This window comes from Emydura macquarii, unplaced genomic scaffold (assembly GCF_026122565.2).
Source record: "Emydura macquarii macquarii isolate MOO-44397 ecotype Brisbane River unplaced genomic scaffold, CSIRO-AGI_Emac_v2 contig_1027, whole genome shotgun sequence".
Taxonomy (NCBI): domain Eukaryota; kingdom Metazoa; phylum Chordata; order Testudines; family Chelidae; genus Emydura; species Emydura macquarii.
The window spans coordinates 12298772-12324530 of NW_027131164.1; the positions used below are offsets into that span (position 1 = coordinate 12298772).

Genomic DNA, 25759 nt, shown 5'->3' on the forward strand with positions numbered 1-25759 from the left:
CACCTGGAACTTACAAGTATTACTGTTTTGTATCATTATGTGTCAACTGATGTAGCATCTTTTGGGGCTATAAATCTATATAAGTTCCAGTCCTTTCTATGGAAGGTTATCTACTGGGAACAATCAGGTTTATAAAATGTAGTCCATGTTTTATGATGACAGCATTGTTTTTTGAACTCAGTCATTTTTTCTCCCAAGATGGTACCTGTATCTTGTTTTTTTAAAAAAAAAAAAAAAAAAAACTGGTTTGGGAGATACATTGTGTTTCTCTCTTAAATCTCTCATTTCTGGAATTGTCTTTTAGCCAAAGTTTATTAATTTATGGAACTATTGGATCTGTAGGTAATATTTGCTTTAAAGAAAAGTTCTCCTTTTTCTCAACTGTACAGAGTTGTCTGAGGATAAAAGCTCTCACCTTCTTCTCTCATTTGGAGATTTTCATTCTTTATTTAGGTTAGGGCCTAGGGTGTTTTATGAACTGCTGTGGTGCTGTATTTATATCTTTCAACATATCTATTCTTCAAAGGTAGTGATCCAAGGCAAAACATTTAATTAAAACATCAGTATGCCACACCAAAAACTGTAATTCAGATGTGTATGTCAAACATGTACATACCTTCAGAAAGCTCTCGCCTCACAAATAATTCTCCTTGGTAAACTATCCATAGATTGTAGGCTAGTGGGCATCTTTAAAAAGTGCACAGTAACATTTACTACAGCAGAAAGAAAAGACTGTTTTTGTTATGGGGCTGCTCAAATTCCTTGCTAGCTTAACATAATTGTTTGTAGCACTACTTGGTCTTGATAGAATGGATGTGAATATTAGTGAACTTTATACTTTCATAGAATCATAGAGTTGGAAGGGACCTCAGGAGGTCATCTAGTCCAACTCCCTGCTCAAAGCAGGACTAACCTCAGTTAAATACTGTTTGTTTTCCTTTAGTCAATCAGCTTAGTTGGGAGCATTTCCTATATCCGACACTCCTTTGAAGTTCTCTGATAACATTATAATGTTCCCCTTCTTCCCTGCACAGGCCTTACTCATCTGATTGGATCACCACTACTCAGAGCATATATGCATGGCTTTTTCATGGACATACGACTGTATCATAAGGTAAAAAGGTTAATTCATTGAGGGTGGTCCTTGTTTTGGTACTTTTTTGCCTTTATGTATACACAGTATATTTACTAATTTATACAATTTATATATTTCCCCCTGCATTACTTGTTTCCCTTCTTTAATGTCTTCTGTTTGTATTTAAAAGGTGAAAATGATGGTCAATCCATTTGCTTATGAGGAATATAGAAAAGAGAAAATTAGACAGAAGATAGAAGAAACACGTGCACAAAGAGTTCAACTAAAGGTAGAATCCTATTTATGATTAAACTTTTAGAGAAAATTGTTCATATGGAATAATGTAAAATAACTACACCACAAAGCTGTAATTGAATTGGGAGTTTATGGTGTTTCTCCTTATACATGAGTTTGTTGATGTTTCCAGAGCCCTGAAATCAAATCAGCCTCAATTTGATACCACTTTGATGTACCTCTCTTTATCTGGAACTGTGGCATTCACATGTATGTGCATCCCAGTTTAAGGAAAAGAAATTGAGATGAAACAGTAGAAGAAAAAGGACACATTAGTCAGTTCATGCTTCAGAACTTCCACAGACAACCCAAGGCATAAAGCGTGCAGTTTTTACTTTTACATGTAAAACTGGGAGTTTATCAAATGACTTGGGACCTTAAAATGCAATTATGCTCTGAAAAGTGACTCTGAAAATGGCATCATGGGCTTCCATGTTTGTTTATCATGGATTTTAAGATCAAGCCTGCTCAGCATACAAGTGTAAAAAAAGAAAAAAAAAATTTCCTGACTATCAGGACTGATGTCTTATACCTGTTGTGGCCAAAGATGTTTCAGCATCTGAGTACAACCCTACCAATTCCTTTGGACCAGTGATCAGAAAGACAGTACAGCTTCTGCACCTTTCTAGGTGCCATGTTAACACTGCTTTTGCCCTGTGTTTATGAAGCTGAATGACCTTTTCTGAGACTATGATATGGCTTCACAATCAACCACTAGAATGTGAAAGCATGGTTATACCATTTGCCAGAATACACAGTACCTCTTTGGGGACCTTGACCTTTCTGATTCATCTGACAGGGAGTAGTCCCATGGCTGTTTCTAAGCTTAGGTCTTTCTCATGGGAAGCCATTAGTTTGATGAAATGTTTTTTATAATAATGTCTATAACTGTATTGGATGGGTAAACCCAGTTTTTCATTAATTTGGGTTGAACTTTTTGATCACAGTGGAAAAAAGTACATGTGATAGAGATTATTTTTGTCCTTGGAACTAAATTCATGATTGTAAAATGTGTAGAGTAGCCAAAGTTTATGGGCATGAAAGAATGATATACTGATGAGTTCTAAATTTCCTTTCCTTCATTAGAAACTGCCAAAGGTTAATAAAGAGTTGGCACTCAAGCTGATTGAAGAGGAAGAGGAACAGCAGCCTACTAGAAAAAAGAAACAAAAGGTACGACTTTATTTAGGAGGTCTACAGATGCACTAGGATAATAAATTGTTGAGTGTGTTGATTACTATAAATGGTTAGGCAGATTCATAGGTTAGTGTTCCTTCGCTTTTTGGGTAAGGATTTTGCGTGTAATCGTACACAGCATCTTTTAATTAGCTGGCTTCACTGGAAATCATCAGTGTTGGGGGATCAGGAATACAGTGTGATAACATCTGGCCAATTGTATAACAAACTTGTAATGAGGAAGCACTTCTTGTAGACATGCTGTGGGAGGGAGTGTCCAAAAACTCTCTAAAGCAGTGTTTCTCAATTATATTTCGCCGCGGCACCCTTGCGCGGCCATGCAATACCCTCCGCCAACAAGTCCAGGAAATCTTCCCCTTTTCGGTGACGCGGTCTGTAAGCAGTTTTCGGCGGTGCAATCAGCTGTTTGGCGGCACGCGATTTGTGTTGATTTCGGCGGTGTGGTTCCGCTTTTTCGCGGAACCCTTCAACTCAGCCCGCGGAACACTATTTGAGAAACACTGCTCTAAAGGTTTGATCAGTAAAGTACCCAAAAATAAACCTTTTTATATATTTACTTATTTGTATCATGGTAGTGCCTACAGTGTGCTAGGCATTGTCCATATGTAAGCTTAATCAAAGAGCTAACGGTGTAATTTTTTACTTTGTCCTTAATTCCACTTCATAAAGTAGTCAAATTGTTCACTCTGATACACCAGTAACTCTTGTACAACTAATACTGAAAATGTCCCATATCTGTTTTAAATGTTACGTACGGGCAGGTCTAAACACGTGTTTAGTATCTGGCAGGAGAGAAATATAGCATGTTGCAAATCAATGGCAGAGCTGTATTTCACCTTTTGAAGGCTCTTTCCAACATGGGCTGTATAAAATGTCAGGGTGTCCTGACACCCACCTGGTATGCAGCAGAGACTTCCTTTATTTTACATAGATGAGAAGGGTGACTGAGTTACATCATCCTACAACAGAAAAGCATTGGAATTCATATAGTCAGCAGAGCACTGGAGTACTGGAATTCATATAGTCAGAAAAGCAGACATAAGTGTCTTGTGATGTCAGGTCTGGTGAGCGTTTTCAGTTTGCAGGTGGGATGGTAGGAAGGTATAAAAGGATGAAGAGGTAGGTGCTGGAGGAGTCTACATGCAAACTTTCTCAGCCTCTATCACAAGTCTCAGCCTTCACTTCCTTAGCGTATTTGCTTGGAGATGTATATTATACACTGTGCATTAAAGTAGAAAGAATATACCTTATAAAAATGCAGGTTCTGAATGTTTCTCTGAAACAGTAATAAGAATTTTACCAAGGACAGGTGATCAGTTTTTTGTTTGTTTTACTGGTTATTTTTAGATTAGACCATTAGCTAGACTTTTGTAGATACTAACCATTTCTAACTTAAATCCTATCCCCTTTTATGTTTTTTTCCTTTCTAAGCAGCTGTGAAAACAAATTTTTGGACCAGGGAGAGCCTTCCTGGTAGTAATTTTGCAGCTGCATCAGACAAAAGGGGTTTTTAATTAAAAGAGAAACCTCTTGAGGAAATCTTTAATATGAAGCATATTAATATTAGTTGAAATTATAAATTGCTTATGCTTGATCCTGTGCCCAGTAAAGTCAATGGTAAAACTCCCATTGGCTACAGTGTTGCAGGATGAGGCCCTTTAATGAGAGAAACAAAATTGTCTCTTTCCCTGTTATATTTGGGGTTGGTGGTGGGGGAAAAAGAGAGTCTGCAGGATTAAAAAAGGAAAGTCTTAAGAATTGATACTGAAATAATCTTATAAAACATGAATGGAAAAGCATCTCTTTGGAATGTTGTTTCACATGTGATGGAACCATCCTGGTCAACCAGTTTTCTCAGCCTGTAATCACGGCTGATTAGCTAAGAGATACTCAGACATGTCCGAGTTGACACATATTCAGCAACATATTGTCAGTACTAGAGTTGGTTTCATTGAAACATTTTTTGTCAAACTGTTTCATTAGGACACAAACAGGAGACACTTAGATCTAGAAAGAAGATATCCTGTTTCAGTATTAAGTAGCTGTCCTTAATGATTTTAAAATTAAAAATAGAATATTTCGATTATTATGTCATATCAGCAGTAGTAGTGCATAATGACGTCATGTCATAATGTAAAAATAATAAAAATGAAGAAAAACGAAGTAAATTAAAAAACAAATGTTTGAAATTCCCATATGACATTATCAGAGCAAACTGGTTTTGACCAGCTCTGATAGATACTAACCTTGAAATATAAAATGTTGGGAAGTGGAGTACCTGAGGTTCCTATATTTTGAGTAGCAGACTATGTTTTGTTTACAGATGCGTCAGAATAGTTTTTTGTGATTTTTATGAAAATAACAAAAAACAAATGGAATAGATCTTGATGTAAATGATCTGGAAGAACCAAGCAATCAGTACAATCAATACTTTTATATCCAGTTGCCTTTTCTTGCTTAATTAAAACTGAGTAGTAATTGAATGAGCTTTACTTTTAAAATAATTTTACCAGCATTTATTTCAAAATTTTGTAACCAACTCTTGTTTTTCTTCTAATTTCTAGAATCTGCCTAACATTCTCACTGATGACCGGTTCAAAGTCATGTTTGAGAACCCAGATTTCCAGGTGGACGAGAAGAGTGAAGAATTTAGGCTGCTTAATCCACTTGTTTCTAAAATAAGTGAGAAAAGAAAGAAGAAACTAAAGATTTTAGAACAGCAAAAAGCACAAGAGCAGGTAAAACTTTCTCCTTCTAGGTTAGGATTACCTATCATTCTTTGTTTTTTATTACAAGCATTCAGGCTTTTCATTTATATGACCTTAGAAAGGAAAAGAAAACAATGGAAAAGTATCAATCTGCTCATAAATGAGTGTGATTATTTATATACATATCTTAAAACTAATATTGAATTAATATTATTCTATAAATATCATTTATTATTATATCTATTATATAATGTGTCTGTGAACATAATAAATTTCATTCTACTCTGCATACTGTATTTGGTTAATGTATTTGTTAGAATTCTCTTCAGATGGGATATTGTAGAGATTGTCACGTACTCTTAATTGAGCAAATAGTTTTTTTAAAAATCAGTTAATGGTTCCTTAGAGTAACTATTTTTATCTGCAGGAAGAGGAGGAAGAACCAGAAGGAAAACCAAGTGATGCAGAAAGTTCTGAAACTTCAGATGATGAAAAAGGTTGGGTTGAAGAGGTCAGGAAACAGCGCAAACTTCTACGCCAAGAGGAAAAAGTAAAACGACAGGAAAGGTTCAAGGAGGATCAGCAAACAACACTGAAACCCCAATTCTTTGAGATTAAAGCAGGGGAGGAATTCAGAAGCTTCAAGGACTCTGCCAAGAAGCAAAAGTTAATGAAGTAAGACTAACACTTCAGTTTAATAAAGTTGGGTTGGGTTGGGTTGTTATCAACTATCTTTCTATAATACAGGTCCAGGTTATTTTATTTAGCAGGCACAGTGATCCTGGAAGCAGTTATTTCTACAGCCAGACATGATAACTAGGGGGCATAACTTGCATTGACACTCATTTAATCTATTGTTCCCGTTATGTGAATGTGATGTTTAGTCCGTGCCTTATTTTAAGGGAAAATTGTAAGGGTTTGATACTTTGAACCAGATTGAAGGCCTTTACCTCACACTGGTGAGCAGTTACTCATATGACTAATCCCATTGATGTCATCATGACTGTCCCATGTGAGTATCAGTTCACCAGTGTGAGTAAAGGGGCTTACAGTCTCACCCTGTGTGATCTTTCCTCATTTGAAAACCTAGAATACCTCATGATTTCTCAGTTATTACAAAGTAAACTTTCTTTTCTGGGAGGTGACAGTAAAAGAACATCTTTTGACTTGGATAGGCCAAAAATATCTGGATGCTATAAAAACTAGCCTGCTATCTCTGTTGTCAGAATTCTAGTCTCCATGCTAAAAGCCATGGTTAAAAATTTTATCTGAGTTTCATATTTTGTTTGTTTACAGTGTTGTAGCCGTTTTGGTTCCAGGATATTAGAGAGACTGGGTGGAGAGGTAGTGTCTTTTAGTGGACCAACTTCTGTTGGTGAGAGACAAGCTTTTGAGCTTCCACAGAGCTCTTCCTCAGATCTGGGAAAGGTACTCTGAGTGTCACAGCTGAATACAAGGTGGAACGGAGTGTTTAGCATAAGTAGTTAACACATATTTCAAGGGACCATTCAAGTTGAAGTGGCCAGGTGACACCTTTCCAGTCATAGGCCTTGTCTACACTCACAGTTATGTTGGCAAAACTTTGTCGCTCAGGGGTGTGAACCCTTCCACCCAAGCAATATAAGTTTTGCCAGCATAAGTTCGAATGTAGCTGTGTTATGTCAGAGGGAAAGAGTTCTCCCACTGATATAATAAAACCACCTAAATGAGCGGCGGCCATTATGTTGGTAGGAGATGCTCTCCGCCGACATAGCGCTGTCTGCACTCGCACTTATGCTGGCAAAACATATATCACTTGGGGAGGTGTGGGGTTTTTTTCACGTCCCAGAGCAACAAAAGTTTTGCTGACATAACTGCGAGTGTAGATAGGGCCATAGAGGTGGGGCGGGGAGGTTTAGTGGGTTATAGATTGTTGTAGGTGAAATGAGACAGTCACTCTGCTCTTGAATGAACTTTCACAGATAAGACAAAAACACCATATCACCTGTGGGTGAACACTTTTGACAAAGTGATCAGTCTATATTTGACCTCTCAGTCCTCATCCACAAAAGAAACCTTTATAACACCTATCAACAATGAGCCTGGGAGCTTAAATTCATAACTTTTTCTGGACACCAAAAATAATGGACTGAATAGAGACACTGGATTTATTATTGCAATAATCTATAACCCACTACCCTGCTCACTAGCTTTTTTACTCCTTCCCTGCCCCATGACAGGAGAGGTTTTAAATACAATTTTGTTTGTATCCTTTAAGTCAGCTGTTAGGTAAAGCAGTAGGGTTTGTATCTAGAGCCCTTTTAACTTTTAGAGATGCCAGAAAGTGTCCTGATTTCCAGATGCTTAATGCCTAACATTCTCATTGACTTCACTTAGATACATGCAGCACTTCAGAAAATCAAGCTTTTATTACAATTTTATTAATTGGACTGCTGTGCTGAAACTAATAAAAAGCCTTGAAAGACAGCAGCTGCCAAGATAGGTATGTCACAGCATGCCAAGTGCTCAGCATAGCTCTGACTAGAATGAATGGTCAAACAAGAGGGAGATGAGTTGTGCCAAAACATTTCCCACACAAATAGTGAACAATGCATCCGTGCTGATGTCTGATGATCATTTTGCTGCATTTCAGAAATAGCTGATTTGGTGAGGTACCATTGTGTCAGTACATGTTGATGGGTATTTTAGAAATAGTTAGGTAACACGGTTGATGAGTATTGAAAGGAAGCACTGAACCCAATATGTTTAGAACTGTTTTTATTGATGTAAAATTGGTTCTGTAAGAAATATCAGCCTTTGGGTTCTACTATAAATCCCTAAGATAGAAAATTGAAAATGATACAAGAAACAATTTTCTTATGGAGTGCTATCTAAAACAAACACAGCATTACAAAAGCACTACAGTCCATATGCATGTGGGGGTTCTTTGCTTGTTAAATCACCAATACACATGTGAAGAGGATAATGCTAAAAAATGTATGCCTGTGGAGGCCAGGTTAAAGACCCTTGGGAAGAGACCCACAATCTACATGTTCTATCTATAAAGTGACATGCACATCTTGGGCACTATTGTAAATCCTAATTGAGATTAGTACTTTAACCTTCAGCACTTCTGCAAGTGCAGCTTTCATTTTCCCTGCTCACTTTTTATTAGCAAATTTTACACATGGAAGGTTTTTGTTCATGCCTTTATTCAGCATACAAGTGCTGCATGCTTCAGTTTCTTATCTAGAATCTTCTTCAGCTTGCATATTGGGTTTTCAGTTTACTTGCTCCTGTCTGTTTTCCTTCTTTTCACTCCAGAGGATGGGGCTGCTTTTGTGCCCTTTTGAGATTTTCAAAGGTGTACAGATTCTATCTAGTCCAAGGTCACTGGCAGATCTGGCAGAGGAGAATGGATTGTGTACATATTTGTGTTGGCACTTCTGCCAATGATCTGAAAAAGAGAACAAATTGTGATCAGGTGGCAGTTTGCTCTGATTTCCATTACATCATGTACAGAAATGGAAGCATATGTTTCACCTATTGCCAAGCTACTTTTTTTGCAAATGCACCTGCTGACCTTTGACTAAGTTGCTGTATCCCACTGAAGGAAACTCTCAAATGCTTCCTCCATCTTAAATGAAATGATGGCGGAGAAATCACAAACAGATGGGAGCCTTAACTGTAAGCAAGTAGACTGAAAGTTTCAATAAACAAGCTAAATTCAGCTCTAGAAAAAAGACTGAAAAATTCAGAAGAAATTAGTACAGCACAACGCATCAGAAAAGAAATCCTGTCACTCTGGAAATTACTGAGTGTAAAGAGGTGTGGGGGAGCGGGAGGGGTGGTTTTTCTGTCATACATGAGAAAATTGAAGTTAAATTCTGTAGATCTGTCTGTGGGGTAAAGGAGTACCAGTGATGACAAATTGAATAGATTTAAAAAACGCTGCCTTATGGAAAAAGTACCTACCTTTCTAACTGTTCAGTACTGCCAGTGGGCATAATGTTTTACAAACTTAAAACAAAACATGATTCTACCATAAGGGGCTTAGGCGAAACACAAGTAAGACATAGTGACATGATAGCAGATGAAATGAAGAAGAAATAGGATCATTAAACTACAGAGAGCATTGCATCCTTTTCCTTTTTCAGTGAGATGCTGCTGTCTTGCCATGCAAAATTGTTTCTCCATGGGGGGAAAAAGTTTAAATTACAAGTTCTGTGAAGAATGATCCCATTTACACTCAGCCAGACAGCATTAAGACTGCACATGGGGTACTCCCCAAACTCTTCCAAAACCTTTAATTATCAGCTACCGTCAATTTATAATCCTATATAGCTGATCTGATGCAGAGCATGATTTGTCCTGATCTGTGCTTATCATAAATGCATAGTCATCATAGTGTCAGCTAGCTTTGTTCTTTAGAACTATGTTTGAACATGGTAGGATTTTGTAAAGAAGACTAGCCCTAAAGAAAAGTTGTCTACTGGCCCTATACCATGATAAATGCTCAGCATTTTTATGCTGACTCCTTGAGCAATGTACTGAAAATTGGAACGATTGTAGTGGCAGGTACTATCTGGTGATTCTGGCATGCTTGTCTTTGATTTGATTTAGCCAATTTAAAGAATGATGGTCTGTGACCAACATAATTAAGTACCTTAATGCCTCCACTATCCACTTAATGGCTAGACATTCTTTTTTCTGTAGTTGTATAATGTTCCTGGGGAAACAGTTTATGACTTATATAAAACTGGGTGTTCCTTTGTCAAGTTCCTGACTCAGCGCTGCTCCAAGCCCAACTTCTGAAGAATTGGTGTATACTGTAAATTTCTTCATAAATTCAAGGATTCTCAGGACAGGAGCATTCTGAAGCGTATCCTTAATGCAGCAAAGTTCTTAAGAGTAGTCTCTATTGACTTCTACACATAGCCATAGCTCAGAACCAATTCTCCATCCTCATCCTCCTTTGACTTGTCAGCCATCTTTGACGCTGTTGACCATGTTCGTCTTGAAATTCTTCCTTGGTTCCATGACTTGTCCTCTCTTGGTTCACATCCCACTGCTCATCGCTCCTTCAGAGGATTCTCCTCATTCCCCACTCCAACTTTTTGTGGAAATTTCACAGGACTCTGTCTATGATCCTCTTTTTTTTCTCCCTCTTTCTTATCTCTGAGTATCTTATTCGCACACACAAATTCAGCTACCATTTCTGTGCTGACAGCTTCACAGATCTACCTATCTAGTCCAGAATTGTTTCCTTCTGTTCAAATTAAAATCTTGGCCTATCTCTCTAGCATCTTCTCATAGATGTCTAGCCATCAGATCAAGTTCAACATGGCTAAAACAGTGCTCTTAATTAACACCAACATCCTACCTGTTGCTCAGGCTCCACAACCTGGATGTCATCTTCGACTCAGTCTGGATGCGAGGACATAAGTGTGTCCAAACCTCGCAGATTTTTTTCTGTGTAATATTTCTGAAGATTCCTATCCATCCCACACAGCTAAAACTCTCGTCCAGTCTCTCATCATATCATGTCTTGATTACTGCAACATCCTTTTCTCTGGGCTTGACAAATGCAATCTTGCCCTGCTCAGATCCATTGAGAATGTGGCTGCAAAGGTCATTTTCCTACCACAGTGCTTTGATCGTGTTCCCCCTTCTCTTTGCATCAAACATAAGCTGCTTGTCTTCACTTTCAAGCCCTTCCCAACCTATCCCCACCCATCTTTCATTCGCTATCAAGATGTTGACATGTCAATGGCAGCCTCCATCATCCACTTGTTAAAGTTTCAAATAAACACCTTTGTGTTTTCTCCCATGCAGCATCTCCTTAAAACTCCTCTGCTGTGATACCTACAAATACTCGACAACAGTTAGGCTGATCTCAGCATACCAGCAGCTTATCATGCTGACCGGTATTATCTTATTGTTTCCTTGTGCTCCCCTGTCTCTGTCTCCATCTCTCATCTCTTGTCTTGGTTCACATCCTACCACTAATTGCTTTTTCAGAGGATCTGTCTAATCCCCATTCCAATTTTTGTTACTTAGATTGTAATCTCTTTTGAGGCAGAAAGAGTCGTCTTTTTCTGTCTTTTGTACAAAACCTAGCACAATGGGATCCTGGTCCTTGGCTCGGACTCCTAGGTGCTATGGTAATACAAATAAAAAATAGTAATTTAACAGCACTCTTAGCATACCCATTCGGCCATGTTTTTGAAGGAGATAAAAAGTTTGTTTTCTTCCCGTTTGTTATTGATGGAGTTATTGTATGTCACAACATAGATGTTTAAGAGACGATGAATTTCATAACGCTCAGATACATATATGCACTCCCATATTTATAGAATAAAGCTATGACCCATAGTATTTTCCTACTATCTCCCCACGTTAATTTTCCTCTGACTGAAGGCACCATACAACCAGTCATGCTAAAGAATTGCTGGGAAGTAGCCACATTTCTCTCATTCACTTTCAAAGGGGAGAAAAGCGAACTTCAGTTTAAAGTAGAAATCTCACTACACTGTCAGTGACTGATCTCCTGCCATAGTTAGCTCTGAGGCTTAGTTTGTCTTCTCATATAGCACAGATGTAGCAAGTTTTTACAAGTTCTTGCTGAAAAATATATTGGAGGAAAACCAGAGTCAAAATACCTAGTCATGGGGGGAAAAAAAGCAATTCTTGACAGTAATTTTGCATAGTTCATATGAAAAAGCCTTTCATTATACATAAATTGCTTTTAACCAAGATCCTGCAAACTCCCCTGGCTCCATATTGGGTGCCCAATCTTTCAGCCTTGTCAGAACTTCCATTGACTTCTGTAACTGCTCTTCACAGAAGTATGTTTGATTGCCTGTTTTTTCCCTTCATAAACGTAATCTGTGAAATATATATATATATATATATATCAGTACCTTGCTAATAATTTGCACAAAAAAGAGAGTCTCTCCCCATCTCAACAAAGATCGAATAACTAGGTCTTGGATTGCTAAAACTTCATTACAGTTATGTTAGAGCATTTATAACTAATTCTATGTGAAAGTAAACTAAAATTGTCACAATAGGTGATGCATGTTACGCAATAAAGTTCAGTCCTCCTTATTGATGGGTCACTTAAGCCTTGTCCAGCTTGCAGGTATTGTTACAGTACTGTACTTCATAGGGCCCCAAGCATAGGTCAAGGCCTCATTGTGCTAGGGCCTATGCAAACACATAACAGACACTGTCCCTGCCCCGAAGAGCTTAGACTCTTTAAGTGTCAGTGGACTCCAATGGGAGAAGGGGTCTGTCCACATAGAGCTCCTTATGGAATCAGGGTCTGTCTCGCTAATTCAGTCATTTGCAAAGGTTTTCCATTAATTAGTTTAGAATCATGAGGTTGAACACTATTTTTAAAACTAAACCTGTAGTAGGTTGAATATTTTCTCCTGATTTTGAAGTAGGATTAAACTACTTTTTAGAATCACTTACATGGAGCTCCCATGCTGCCAGTGTCAAAAATTTGAATCAGCTCAGGCAGCTACTACAAATAAGGGAATCAGAAATGCCAATTATAATGGGGGGGAATCCAAATAAATTTTAGTCTTTCATGGTAGAAAGTGTTTCTGCTCTTAGAAACTAAGATTGCTGAGCAAACAGGATACATTTTGCTTTAAAATGCCTTTTTTACATTTTATTTAAGATTAATACAGTAGTGTAGCTCCCACAACTTGAATGTACCTGGCACCTCCAGATATTCCATAGAAAACTGCTGTCGTAGCACATGTTGGTTTAGTGAGGATGGCATGGACTAATTGGGTCTGGTTTGTGTCTTAACTAGGGCTTAAATTTTTTTAAAAACTGTCAAAAGTTGAAAAATGGCTGAGCAATGAGCAATACGTGAATGGAATAATTGAAACCTGCTTTTCATTTGTGTTGAGTGCATATGTTGCTTAGTAATTGGGTGCAGAATGACAAAAGTACAACCCAGTTGCAATTTTTGTTGCAAGTTATAGGATTTGATTGTTTTGTAGAATTTGTGCTTTCTTCTGTTTGCATTGTCAGGCTTTACAATAGCAATATGAGGAGACCAGAATAGAAACAATTTTCTATAATTGTTCTTTGCAGAAAAACTCTTGGAGATCGTTTGAAGCTTGAAGAAAAGCTTGGCACACTCAGCGTATCTGATACCACAGTAGGCAGCAAACAGGTGACGTTCAAATTAAAAAAGGTAAGTTAAAAAAATCTTCTGTAAATAAGATAATGCACAAGATGACAAATGTATTGGTTACCTGAAAAAACAGGGAGCCTTGAAGGCATCTGAAATGGATGTCTGTCTTGATTTCTTCATAAATTGACTGCACCTCTACTTTTTTTGCTAAGAAAACAACATTCTCATGTGTGTAGGCAGTCCCATCAGATTCATATTCTGGTGGGAAACACTAATTACCTCTCAGTAGATCATCTTTAGCTATATCTTCTAATGCTAGCACCGTGTCAGATCCCTCAGTATTGCATTTGATCAGTACTTAATTCATAGGCAAAAACTGTCCAGGGATGTTGAAAGAAGTGATGATGGTATTCTGTAGGTGACAGTCTTACCTCTGAGTCGTTAAGTGATGGGAGTGCCTCATCTGGATAAAAAAGAACTCCTGACCACTTTGGTCGATGAAGTTCCATGGCACTATTAACAAGAATAAGAGATGTTGTTCCAATGTACTTGCCAAATCCAATTTGAGTGAGTAATTGCATTCTGCCCACCTAACTTTCCCAAGCAATTTCAACTGGGTGGTGTTTTCTTAATTTCTGTCAGAAACGGTTGTGGTGTGTCTAAAAAGCTGTTTCAGTCTCCAGGTGATTGCATTTTGGGGAATGGAGGTAGGAGGGAAATGGATTCTGTGTATGTGTTCATACATTTTGTAAACCACTTTGGGTCTCTGGGTGGAAAAGTGTTACATACATAAAACATGGTTGGAATTGGTGAAAGATAAATCTCCATATTAGTGGATTCTTCAGTTGGTGAAGTCTGTTTCAGCTAAAATTGGTCTTCCTCTAGACAAGTTGTTCATCATAGTCTATTTCTGTTTGGCACCTATCAATTAACTCTCAACATAGAAGTAAAACTACAACACAGTGCTGAAAATGTCTGAAGTAGTTATTAGAATGTGCCACTTTGGGTAATTGGGACAAAAAAGGTTAAGTAAACCAAAGTCACTGGAAGTTCTTATTGTACAGTTTTTCACAAGTCTTTCTCATTTACATTGTGGTTTGCTCTCTGTATTCACTTTGGAATGTAAAATGTGTGGACTGTGGAATAAGTCACAGATTCCAATGAAGCTCTGCAAAGGATCACTATTGCAGGAGCCTTACCAGCAGCTGTAACTGATACCATAGCTCCTTACAGCTAATGACATGAGCTTTGTGGGGCTTCCAGAGCACACTCTTTTTATAGTAGCTTTAAAGCAGAAAATGTTGAGACAGAATGCTTCTTACAGTTGATAGGGAACAAATGAAAGATCAGCTTCCAAAAAGATTTTGGGGGAGGGGAAGATTTGGGAATAGTTCGAAATGCCATTTTGGATTTGATCCCAGCAGAATCAGTACATTACTTTGTTATAATTCTGTTGTAAGTGACTTGTTTAAGAGTTCATCTCAGTGTGGCTGCAGCTATTTTTGCTTTATTGAATATACAAATGTTCACAATTTATAATGGTAAAAAGGCCTAGTTCGAAGTAAATATGACAAATAGTGCAGTTAATGAGGGGAGAAGGGAGAGGAAGACAAGCAAAATGGGATGGAAAATTCCCCCCTCCTTACCTGAGCCAGTCCCACTCAGTGCACACTTTGTAGTCCATGGGAGCAGAAAAAAGTAGGTCAGAAAAGGCGCCATGTCATATGATATGCTCTTTTCAAAAGATGAAGAGTGCTGTTGGCAAGCCTAGAGGGAATTTAACACTGCTAGGGTTGTCATTAACTCCTGCTTTTCATTGCCCCATCTCCAAGGGTTAGGTGCAGATATGAGGCCTTTTTGGAAGAGGGCAGGAGAGTAATGCATAGCCTTACGTAAGAATGGCTATACTGGGTCAGACCAGTGGTCCAGCTGGGCCTGTGTCCTGTCTTCTGACAGTGACCAACACGAGATGCTTCAGAGGGAGTGAACAGAACTGGACAATTATTGAGTGATCCATGCCGTGTCATTTGCTCCCAGCTTCTGGCAGTTAGAGGCTTTGAACACCCAGAGCATGGGGCTGCATCCCTGACCCTCTTGGTTATCCTCCATGAACTTATCTTTTTATTTTTTTAACCCAGTTATACTTTTGGCTTTCACAACATCCCAAGCAATGAGTTCCACAGGTTGACTGTTCATTGTATGAAATAGTACTTCCTTTTGTTATGTTTTAAACCTGCTGCCTATTAATTTTATTGGTTGACCCCTGGTTCTTGTGTTATGTGAGGGAGTAAATAACACTTCCTTATTCACTTTTTCCGTACCAGTTATGATTTTATAGTCTTCTAGCATATCCCCACTTAGTCATCTCTTTTCCAAGCTGAATAGTCCCAGTCCTTTTTATCTCTCCTCATATGTAAGCTGTTCCATCCCCCTGATCGTTTTTGTTGCCCTAGTCTGTGTCTTTTCCAGTTCTAATATCTCTTTTGAAGTGGGGTGACCAGAACTGCATGCAGTATTCAAAGTGTGGGCATACCATGGGTTTATAGAGTGATATTATGATATTTTCTGTCGTCTTATCTATCCTCCATGGAGTTAGTATTTTTAGTCCTTGTGGGTCAGTGGGGTTTGGAAGCTGAACAGGTTTTGGTACCTGAGTGACTGCAGTATCTGTAGCCCTTCCCAACTCTTCCCACTCCCTCCCACAGGAATTGATCATTGTTAACTTCGCAAAGTTTATTTCTTGGAGTTTCCTGGATGGTCTGCCTTTTTCCACGGGTTTTACTGTGGGGACTACAATATGGTTCAGTGCCTTTCAATTCCAGTTGTTTGCAGTGTTGTTGCAGCCGTGTTGGTCCCAGGATATTTGAGAGATATTAGAGAAACAGAGTGGTTAAGAATCTTTTATTGAATCAACTTGCACAAAGTTTTCTTCAGGGCTGGCCTTCTAGTGTCCTTTATAGCAAATAACATTTGATTTAATCAGTAAAGTAACATTTTTAATATGCTGGATAAAGAAGTGAAAGGGACTGAGTGGAGGAAAGTCTTTTGGTCATTGAAAGAGAAAACATGATTCAAGTCAGTTCCATGTTAACAAACTTAATGCTAAAATCAGTGCAACTTTATTTTCTAAAGAGTACTTCAGAATGAATTCTGGACAGTGGTAGGAAACCCCCTTTTATGCTATCACATAGCAAGTTTGTTGACATCTGCTTATAGGGTAAGAACTGCTGGTAAATTTAAAAGTTCAAAAATCCATAACTTTTGGCAGTATAGTAAGTATAGTGAATTTCCAGGATTGCAGTTTATTGCTAACATAAAAAACAGGTGAGGTTGGGCTGGTGTCTCTGCCTCCTTCCAGCGTGGGTGCAAAAGAAATTGTCATAACCATATAAGTTGTTCCTGTTCTGGCTTAGTGAGTCTTTGGGGCATAGGATTATTCAGTGCTCCCTCACTGGCCCATGGAGAATGCATGCTGGCCTCTCTTCATCTCTCCCTAGTCCACATTTTGCCAGTCAATTCTTGGGTTGGTCCCACAAAAGTGTTGACTAGTGAAATTCTGCTGCAGTTTCTTGTCTTCTAAAGTAATAAATATTTTGCTTTTCCTGAAGTTAGAGATATGAGAGAGAGAGGCCATTCATTTTGCACTGAGTAACTACATAACTGCCTTGTTCAAGTTTGTCCTGATATGTACAGTGTGCTTTTAAGGTTTTGTTGAGCTAGTATCTTGTATTCAATGGTAGCTGAGGAGGGGGAGTAACATTATCAACAAAGCACAGAAACATGCATGTTGGTACAGAAATTTAATCCGTTTTTATGTAGAAAATATTCCTAGTAATGTAATCAGTAGCAGAGCTAGTGTGTAACATGATACAAGTTTTAAAATACAAAACAAAAACCTTGGAGCTTTCTTGGAGTTTCTCTCAACTATCTTTTTAAATACCTTTGTGTAATGTCTAAATGTGATAGCCATCTTTAGCCAATATAGGACCAAACTCTTCTGGGCTTGAACATTGTGAGTAGTTGGAATAGAACACGTGGAAGACTGCAATGAACTGTAAACAGTGTGTCTCCATTCTGAAGTAGAGGTGATGTCAGAAAAGCACAAAGTAAAAATCTTATGTATGTTTGCAATATAAATAAATTAAAGTTCAAGCTGTCTGAGTGAGAGGCAGAAGACTTACAAAACAAAAAGATTGAAGATTTTTTTAGCCATTACATTCAATGGTGTGCCTCTAAAATACACCACATTTTAAAGCTACAATGCTAGAACCTAAAAAATACCATAATGAACAAACTGCTAAAACATCGCCATAATCTAAACAGTTTTACCATTAGCATTTTCTGATGGAAACATAATTTTATGAGCAGGTGCTCAAATAACAATGATGGATACATGTATAAGAACCTGAGTAGAATAGATAAAATAAAAAACTTAATTTCTGTGGTAACTGAGTGCTTGATAGTTTAATGTGGAAGTTTTTGTAAACTATAAATAATGCATGTAGATTATTTTGTTCCTTTTTGTATCTAGAACTGTGCAATTTTTACTACATGAACCTCAGGAACTGTTCTGACTTTGTTAATGTTGTTCCATTTTTGTGGGAAATTTGGAATTCTAATTCAAGTCTGTTTTGTAAATATTCCAGTCAGGACAGCAGAAGAAACAGCAGGAAGCTGAGAAGCAACATCATCAGGAGAGGAAAAAACTCAGGCGCTCAGCTGGCCACCTCAAGAGTAAACGTGGTAGAAGAGGACCGTTTTAATTACTTCTTAAGGAAGCTGCTTTACTTTCACTTGTCACCTAGAAAGTGGGACTTTACAGCACAGGCGTACTCCTTTTTGCATCTAAAAGATGGACACAAGAAAACTAGAACCTGTTAAACTCTGTGTGAACTAATGAGACGTTCACAAAAGGCTTGCAGTGTTTGGAGAAGACACCAGAGGATAGTGTTACAAACTTAAAGTCTTGGTTTTGACTTGTAGGTGAAGCAGCACTGACTGGTTATTGTGTAACCCTGGATATGATTTATATGAAAGTCCTGTCTGTGCAAACAGGACCTTATCCGTCTCTTTAATTTGGGACACAGTGGGTTTTTTAGCATCATGAAATGTTCACTGTTTAAATGTGGATTGAAAAACTTTAGGCTGCTTAAACCTGAGATCAAGGGTTCTGTCATTTTGTCCTAAAATAGCTGACATTACAAACATACAAATTAGGAATCACCACAGCTTTGGGTATTGCCAGTGTCATCATCTGCTACCAGGGCAACACAGAGAGCCCTGAGCATTGGTATATAGCGATAAGTAAGGCCATGATTCAGCAAAGTAGTGAAGGAAATGCCTAAATGTCAGCACATTGACGTCAGTGAGATTACTTGCATGTGTAAAGTTAGGCACATGATTAGTATATTGATGAATTGAGGCTTAAATTAGGACGTGACCAGTCTGTTTAATGCTGTATGAGCATGGGGCCGGATCATGCAAACCCTTCATTGATGCAAGCAGTCCTTACTCACATATTAGTACCATTGACTTCAAATGTTACAGGATTGGAATCATGTCAAGGAACGTACTGTAAATTGGATGTCTAGCAAATGTTTTAAAGTGTAGTTAGTTGTAACATTAAATCCTACACTTTTCAAAGGGGGTGAAATTAATTCCAGTGCAGAGAGGGCAAATGCAAGACCTTTAGCAAGGGAGTGAATTCTACCTTAAGTGATTTGGATCTTAAGAGGATTTGTTCATCATTTAAAAAAAAACAAACAACTGTTTACCTTTTGGCTAGTCCAAATAAATTGTGAACTTTCTGGATAAAGCCAGTTTTCAGAAGCTCCTTAATTCAGAACACTGAGCAGTGATCGTGAAACACGGGACAGTTAGATCATCTAGTCTGACTTCTATATAACTTCATCCAGTTACCCCTGTATTGAGCCCAGTAATTTGTGTTTAACTAAAGCATATAATCAAGAAAAACATTGTCTTGATTTGAAGACATCAAGAAATCACTATTTCCGTTGATAGTTTTTTCCAAAGGTCAATACCTTCCATTAAAAATGTATGCTTTTTATGCAAAAATGTATGTTTCAATTTAATTTTGTCTTTAACTTCCAGCTGTTGGTTCTTTCAATGCCTTTTTTTGCCAAGATTAAAGAACCCTCTAATATGAGATATTTTCTTCCTGTGAAGGTACTTTATACACTAATCAAATAATCTTTGTCTTCTTTTTGATTGAATTCCTTCAGTCTCTTCCTGCAGGGCATTTTTTCCAGCCTTTGAATCATTTTTTGTGGCTCCCATCTGCATCCTCTCCAGTTTTTCAACATCCTTTTTAAAATGTGGACACCAGAGCTGTGTACAGTATTCTACTATTAATCTTACTAATGCTGTATATAAAGAGGTAAAATCATCTCCTTATTCCTACTCACTATGCCCATTTGTACACCCAAGGATCTTGTTAGCCCTTCTTGCCAGAACATCGTAGTGGCAGCTCGTGTTGAATTTTGTCCACTATAACCCTCTAAATCCTTCTCAGACACTGCTTTTCAGGACACAAGATGAAAATAAACTCTCCTGGGTGTAATGGCTGCAGTTACTTGGTTATATCTTTCTATTTTTCACTCTGTGCTTGTGCTTGCTTTCCATCAGGAAAGGACTCTACACATACTAGTACCAAATCTCCCTTTATTGCCTACTGCCCCCCGTACTCTGTTGTCTCAGGTCACTTTGGAAGAGGGTTCTGTCTGTGTGTGTTGGCTTTTTCTGTTTTTAGTGTTGACAGAAATTTGATCATAGCTAGCTTTGTGCGACAAATTCATAGAGGAGATGCATGAGAGCGAGAGAGAAGTAGTTGAACTCCTTAAGCCCATTTTTTGCCAGCATGTTAATATAAATGTATAAACTTCAGTACCATCATAACACCAATCTCATCTAAGCCTTTTGATCTGATTCCAGAACTCAGTGTATAAACATCAGAGCTCAATTAGTAGCAGCCCTTTTATGCAAGCTCTGAGTATTGTACATCTAGAGCCCTTTTTCTACAGGCCTATGCAAGCAGGAATTTTTATAAAATGCTTTCTGCTCTTTGCAATACCTTTTGTGATCCCCTTCCCACCCCCACCCCCTTGCCGGTGGCTCTCTTTCTTATGTTTAAACAGCTACAAATTTCTCAGGTCATTGCATCTTAATTGTAGAATGTCTGAAATCCTGGCTGCAGGTCTCAGGATTGTATACCTTTTCAGAAGTGCTGCGTTTAGTCTGATGTCCTTGACTGTCTATTCCACTGTAGGCCTTTTGAGTTTTTCCAGTGAAATACAGGACAGGTCTGAAGGGCCACTGCTTTTATGGCCAAGCTCATAACTAAGGTAACCTTTCAAAAGTGGTTAGATAGCCCTCTATATCCTTTTAAGTTTTGCCATCTTAGTTCTTTCCATATCAGAACATGACTGGCTTCTGTCTCTTTAAGAGCTTTCAGGCTTGCTGCCTATTTTGGGAGTTACTAGTTTTTCCTCTGCTGCTGCTCTGTCTAGGTCTGTGTCTCCTGGCATTGATTTTCTACCTTTTTGCTGCTCTTCTAGCTGGAATCTTTGGAGTTCCTTTGCTGTCATGTAGCTGTCCCCTCCTCTGTCTCCACATTAGCCACATAATAATGCCCTCACTTGTCCAGGTGAGGAGTCACCTACTAGTCCAAAACAGAGATGATGCTGATGGGCAGAGGAAACACTTGGAAGAGTTTGTAGCCATGGTGCAGTTTCTACTGGTTGGAAGAAACTATACACCCACAATTGGTCACTTGAATCTGTAGCTAAGGAGTGCTAATGGATTCCACTCTGATGCTAAGGTCTCACATCACAGCATCCACCATTAATGTTTCTGTCATTTCTAATTGACTAGGAGACTGTCCCATCCTGGCAGATGATGACCTTACTTTTTGTCTATACTACAGCGATGTAATATATTTGGCCATGAGGCGATCAGCCCTTAGAAAACTCCAACTAGTATAAAACACTGCAGCACATCTCCTCAGCAACATGGGCTACCATGGGCACATCAGACCTGTTCTTCACTCTCCACATTGGCTTCAAGGTCTTGCTCCTTATCTTCAAGTTCATAGTCTCCTTATCTTGAAGTCTCTCATGGCCTGAGCCCAGCATATCTTTAAAAAATCACCTAATGCTTTGGGATGAAGACTGTGGCCAGAATTACACTGCTCTGGTACAATGGAACTTTCTGCCATGAGAGAAAAATGCATCTGTACGGGAGATAACACTACTTCTTCAAGTAGTGTCCCTATGAATGCTCCACTGTAGGTGTGTCTATGTCCCCGCACTACTGATTGGAGAACTTTGGTAGCAGTCTGTCCTGCCGCACTGCTTGCCGCCTACCACAAGTCTAGCCAGCAAGTGTGGGCATTCCCTCATCAGTTCCTTCTCAACCGCCCCTGGCTAGAGATGGAGCTCAGATCTGTCCATTCATGGATTGTTAAGTCCCTTTAGTTTTGTTAGTTTTAGCTTTTCTTGAAGCCTTTTCCTTTGTTACCTCATTTGTTTTTTGTTGGCCATGCAAAAAGACAAAAGGAAAGAAGGAAGGGTTTGCCTCCTGCCAACCATGGTGGGTATGAGCCTGGCTCTCCAGGCTTCAAAAAGTGCTTGAGTTGCAAGGAATCTATTCCAGTGACTGATGGACACTCACAGTGCATTCGCTGCCTGGGAGAAAAGCACAATCCAGAAAAGTGTGGTTGGTGCCAGCAACTAAAACTCAGGTCCAGGAAAGACAGAGAAATAAGGCTCAAACTCCTGCTCATGGAGTTGGCCCTTCAACTCCCAGAGTCCTGGCAAGAACTCTCACTGCAACCATCTACTTTGAAGGCAAGTGATCCCAAAGTTGATCCACTCACTTAAGGCTGTTAAGAAACGGTCAGTAGCAAGCCCTGATCGAGGTGGAAATGATCTCCAGCTCCATCAGTATTGACAGCACCAAAGCCACCTAATGCTGGTACCCAGGGTATACACAGTACCAAGCCAACAGAGCAAGTTGGGCTGCCCAAAGACCTGATGGGCATGGGCAAAGAAGTACCTGTACCGTTTGGACGTGAAAGGCATAGAAGATGCATCCCGAGGAAGGCTATGTCGGCATGAACATCGGCACTGACCCTGGTGTATGTGGCACCGATGGACCATATAGCCAAGTCTGCATCTCCAACTCTATTGGTCCAAGAGTAACCACTGGTACCAACGCTATCTGCACCACTGGATTTCTGGTGTATGACAGATTTCTCACTATCCAACGCACTGGACTTGCCCCTACTCAGTACCGGTGCCCCAGCACCAACTTCTCCCACAGCATTGAACTCGCTAACATCTCTCTGCCGTGCACTGCCTTTCTCACCGTTGGAGTTGGAAAGTGAGCGAGAGGACTTGGGTTCCCACCATTCTTCTTACCCACTATATATGACCCAATTTCACTATGGGCACTAGTGTATTGGTGTATAGGTGTATTGCCCACCCGACCCTCCGCTTCCATTGTTTGGCAGACTCAGAGGCAGCAAGCCTCCCAGGCCCCTAGCATGGCCTACCAATAGGCAAGGAGGCACCCTCCTTCAGCTGCAGCTTCGAAGGCTTCGGGACCCCCTGAACAGCCGGGGGAGGAAGTTGGGGCGGAGGCAGAGGAGGAAGACACTCCTCAAGCTCATTTCTCCTCCTCGTCACCAGACAAGGTGGTGGTGCCCCCACCACCATCCGTGGCTGATGATTTTAAATCATTCCAGGACCTAGCTCGGAGAGTGGCAGAAGTCCTGCAAATACAGTTACAGAAAGTGACTGAGCCTCACCACAAATTGGTGGACATTTTACACTCTTCCTCCTCTGCCAGAGTGGCCCTCCTGGTTAATGAGGCACTCCTGGACCCTGCCAAAGTCATATGGCAGATCCCTGCGTCTGCCCCGCCAACATGCAAGCAGGTAGACAAAAAGTGTTACGTGCCAGAAAAGGACACAGAAATGTCTATTTTACCACCCGACTCCCAATTCCATCATTGTGGATGCGGTTAATTCTAGGGGCCATCAGCACCAATCTAAATCCACTCCGTATGATGGAGACTGGAAATGTCTGGAACTGTTTGGCAGGAATGCATATTCATCAGCCACACTCTAGTTTTGTGTAGCAAATTACTACACCTTGCTGGCAAAATAAGACTACCAGAATTATACAAAATTTGGTTCCTTTATTGAACAGATTCCAGACTCCCCTAAAGACCAATTCAAGGCCATAATCAGCAAAGGCCTGTTGGTGGCTAAAATATCTCTTCAGTCTGCATTAGACGCAACCAACACGGTGACACATTCGATTTCCATGACTATTGTTATGAGATGGTCTTTGTGGCTGCATTTGACTGGCTTCCCTAAAGAGGTTCAGACCACAGTGGAGGACTTTCCTTTTGAAGGGACGAAGTTATTCACTGAGAAGACAGAAGCGTCTCTTCACATGTTGAAGGATTTGTGGGCCACTCTTCAATCCATAGGGATATACACGCTGGCCTACAAGAGAAAATACAACTCTCAGCCACAGTTTAAGCTCCATCATCACAATACATGTCTCTATACTCATCACGAAGAGCTTACGAGCCACAGAGGAAGAAATCGAAGTTCCCGAGGCGAAAGCAATTGGGACCCCAATTGACTGCATTTCAGCTCTCCATCTTGAAGCATCAGTTTTGATGAGGTGGTCGAGGCATCGGTAGAACACCTTCCTTGCAACCTCATGCTGGAAGACCTCACCCATCCTTTCGGAGATCGCCTTACCCCATTCTGCATCACCTGGGAATGGATCACCTCCAACAATTGGATACTAGAGATTATCCAGAATAGATATGTCATCCATTTTTCCTCCCTTCCCATCCCTCTTCAGGGATCCTTCTCACAAGAGTACTACATTGAGGTAAATCATCTCCTCAGCATTAGGGGCTATAGAACCTGTACCCATACATCTCAGAGACAAAGGCTTCTACTCTCGCTACTTCCAAATACCAAAGGAAAAGGGAGGGTGGAGACCCATACTGGACCTCAGAATGCTCAACAGATATGTGAAAGTGCAGAAATTCAAAGTGGACACCTTATCAACAATCATTCCAGCATTAGAGGAAGGAGATTGGTTCTCGGCCCTCGACCTTCAAGATGCATACTTCCACATTTCCATCATGCTGAGTCACAGGCATTATCTCAGATTCGTGCTGGGCCAGGACCACGCCCAGTACAGGGTACTTCCTTTCAGCCTGTCATCTGCTCCCAAGATATTCTCCAAGGTCCTTTCAGTAATGGTGGCCCACTTGTGCTCTCAAGGCATAATGATTTATCCTTACCTGGACAATTGCCTTCTCAGGGCATGGTTCTTCCCAGAGGCCCAACAAGTAACTCAAGCCACACAGGACCTGTTTCTGTATCTGGGCCTACAGACCACTCCTTAACATTGGTACAGAGGCTAGAATTCATAAGAGCCAACCTCAATTCCACTCAGGCAAAAGTGCTCTTACCACATCACAGATTTCTCAGTCTCTCCTTGTTGATAGAGACAATACAATCCAGCCCACAAATTTCGGCCAGACATTGCCTTCGGTTTCTGGCACGCATGGCTGTGGGCACGTTGATTATTGCTCAGGCCACATTACACATGAGAGGCCTCCAAGCATGGTTCAGTTCCATTTACAGGCTGAACAGAAACAACATAAAGAAACTTCTGTCGATGCCTACCAGGGTTAAGCGATCCTTGGACTAGTGGAAGGACCCGGCAAACATCCGTATAGGAATCTTGTTTGCTCAGTCTTCTCCATCTCTACCCCTGATGACCCATGCATTCCCTCAGAGGATGGGGTGCGCATCTCCATGATCGCACAACGCAGGGCAATGGGCCCCGACAGAGACATGCCTTCACATCAACCTACTAGAGCTCAGAGCAGTCAGAAATGCATGTGCTCACTTCCTCCTGCTGATCAAAGACACTCGCACAAGGGTCATGACAGACAGCATGGTCTGCATGTATTACATAAACTGACAGAGAAGTGCCAAGTCTCATTCACTATGCATGGAGGCACAAAAACTATGAAATTGGTGCATCTCCCACAGCATGCTAAAACAGTGGCCTATCTACTGGGAATACATAACATGATGGCCGACAGTCTCAGCCACATGAACATGAATGGGAGATAGTCTGTGATACTACACGACATATTCCAACAATGGGGGACACTGGTAATAGAGCTGTTCCCTGCTGACCAGAACAAGAAATGTACACAGTACTGCTCCAGAGCAGGGATCGGATGACACTCCATGAGAGATGTTCTCCTCCTTCCTTGGTTCAA

General features: G+C 39.9%; 1 protein-coding gene across 1 annotated transcript in view; it reads left to right on the plus strand.

Moving 5' to 3' along the window:
• The window catches only part of NOL10 (nucleolar protein 10), a 72823-nt gene extending 53597 nt beyond the window's left edge, over positions 1–19226 (plus strand). Inside the window, exons 15-21 of the mRNA XM_067544769.1 lie at positions 1035–1114; positions 1266–1364; positions 2456–2542; positions 5131–5304; positions 5702–5949; positions 13369–13471; positions 18058–19226. Coding sequence (XP_067400870.1) covers positions 1035–1114; positions 1266–1364; positions 2456–2542; positions 5131–5304; positions 5702–5949; positions 13369–13471; positions 18058–18174 — 908 coding nt within the window. The 3' untranslated portion in view covers positions 18175–19226. The remainder of the gene's footprint in view (positions 1–1034; positions 1115–1265; positions 1365–2455; positions 2543–5130; positions 5305–5701; positions 5950–13368; positions 13472–18057) is intronic.
• The last annotated feature ends 6533 nt before the right edge of the window (positions 19227–25759 follow it).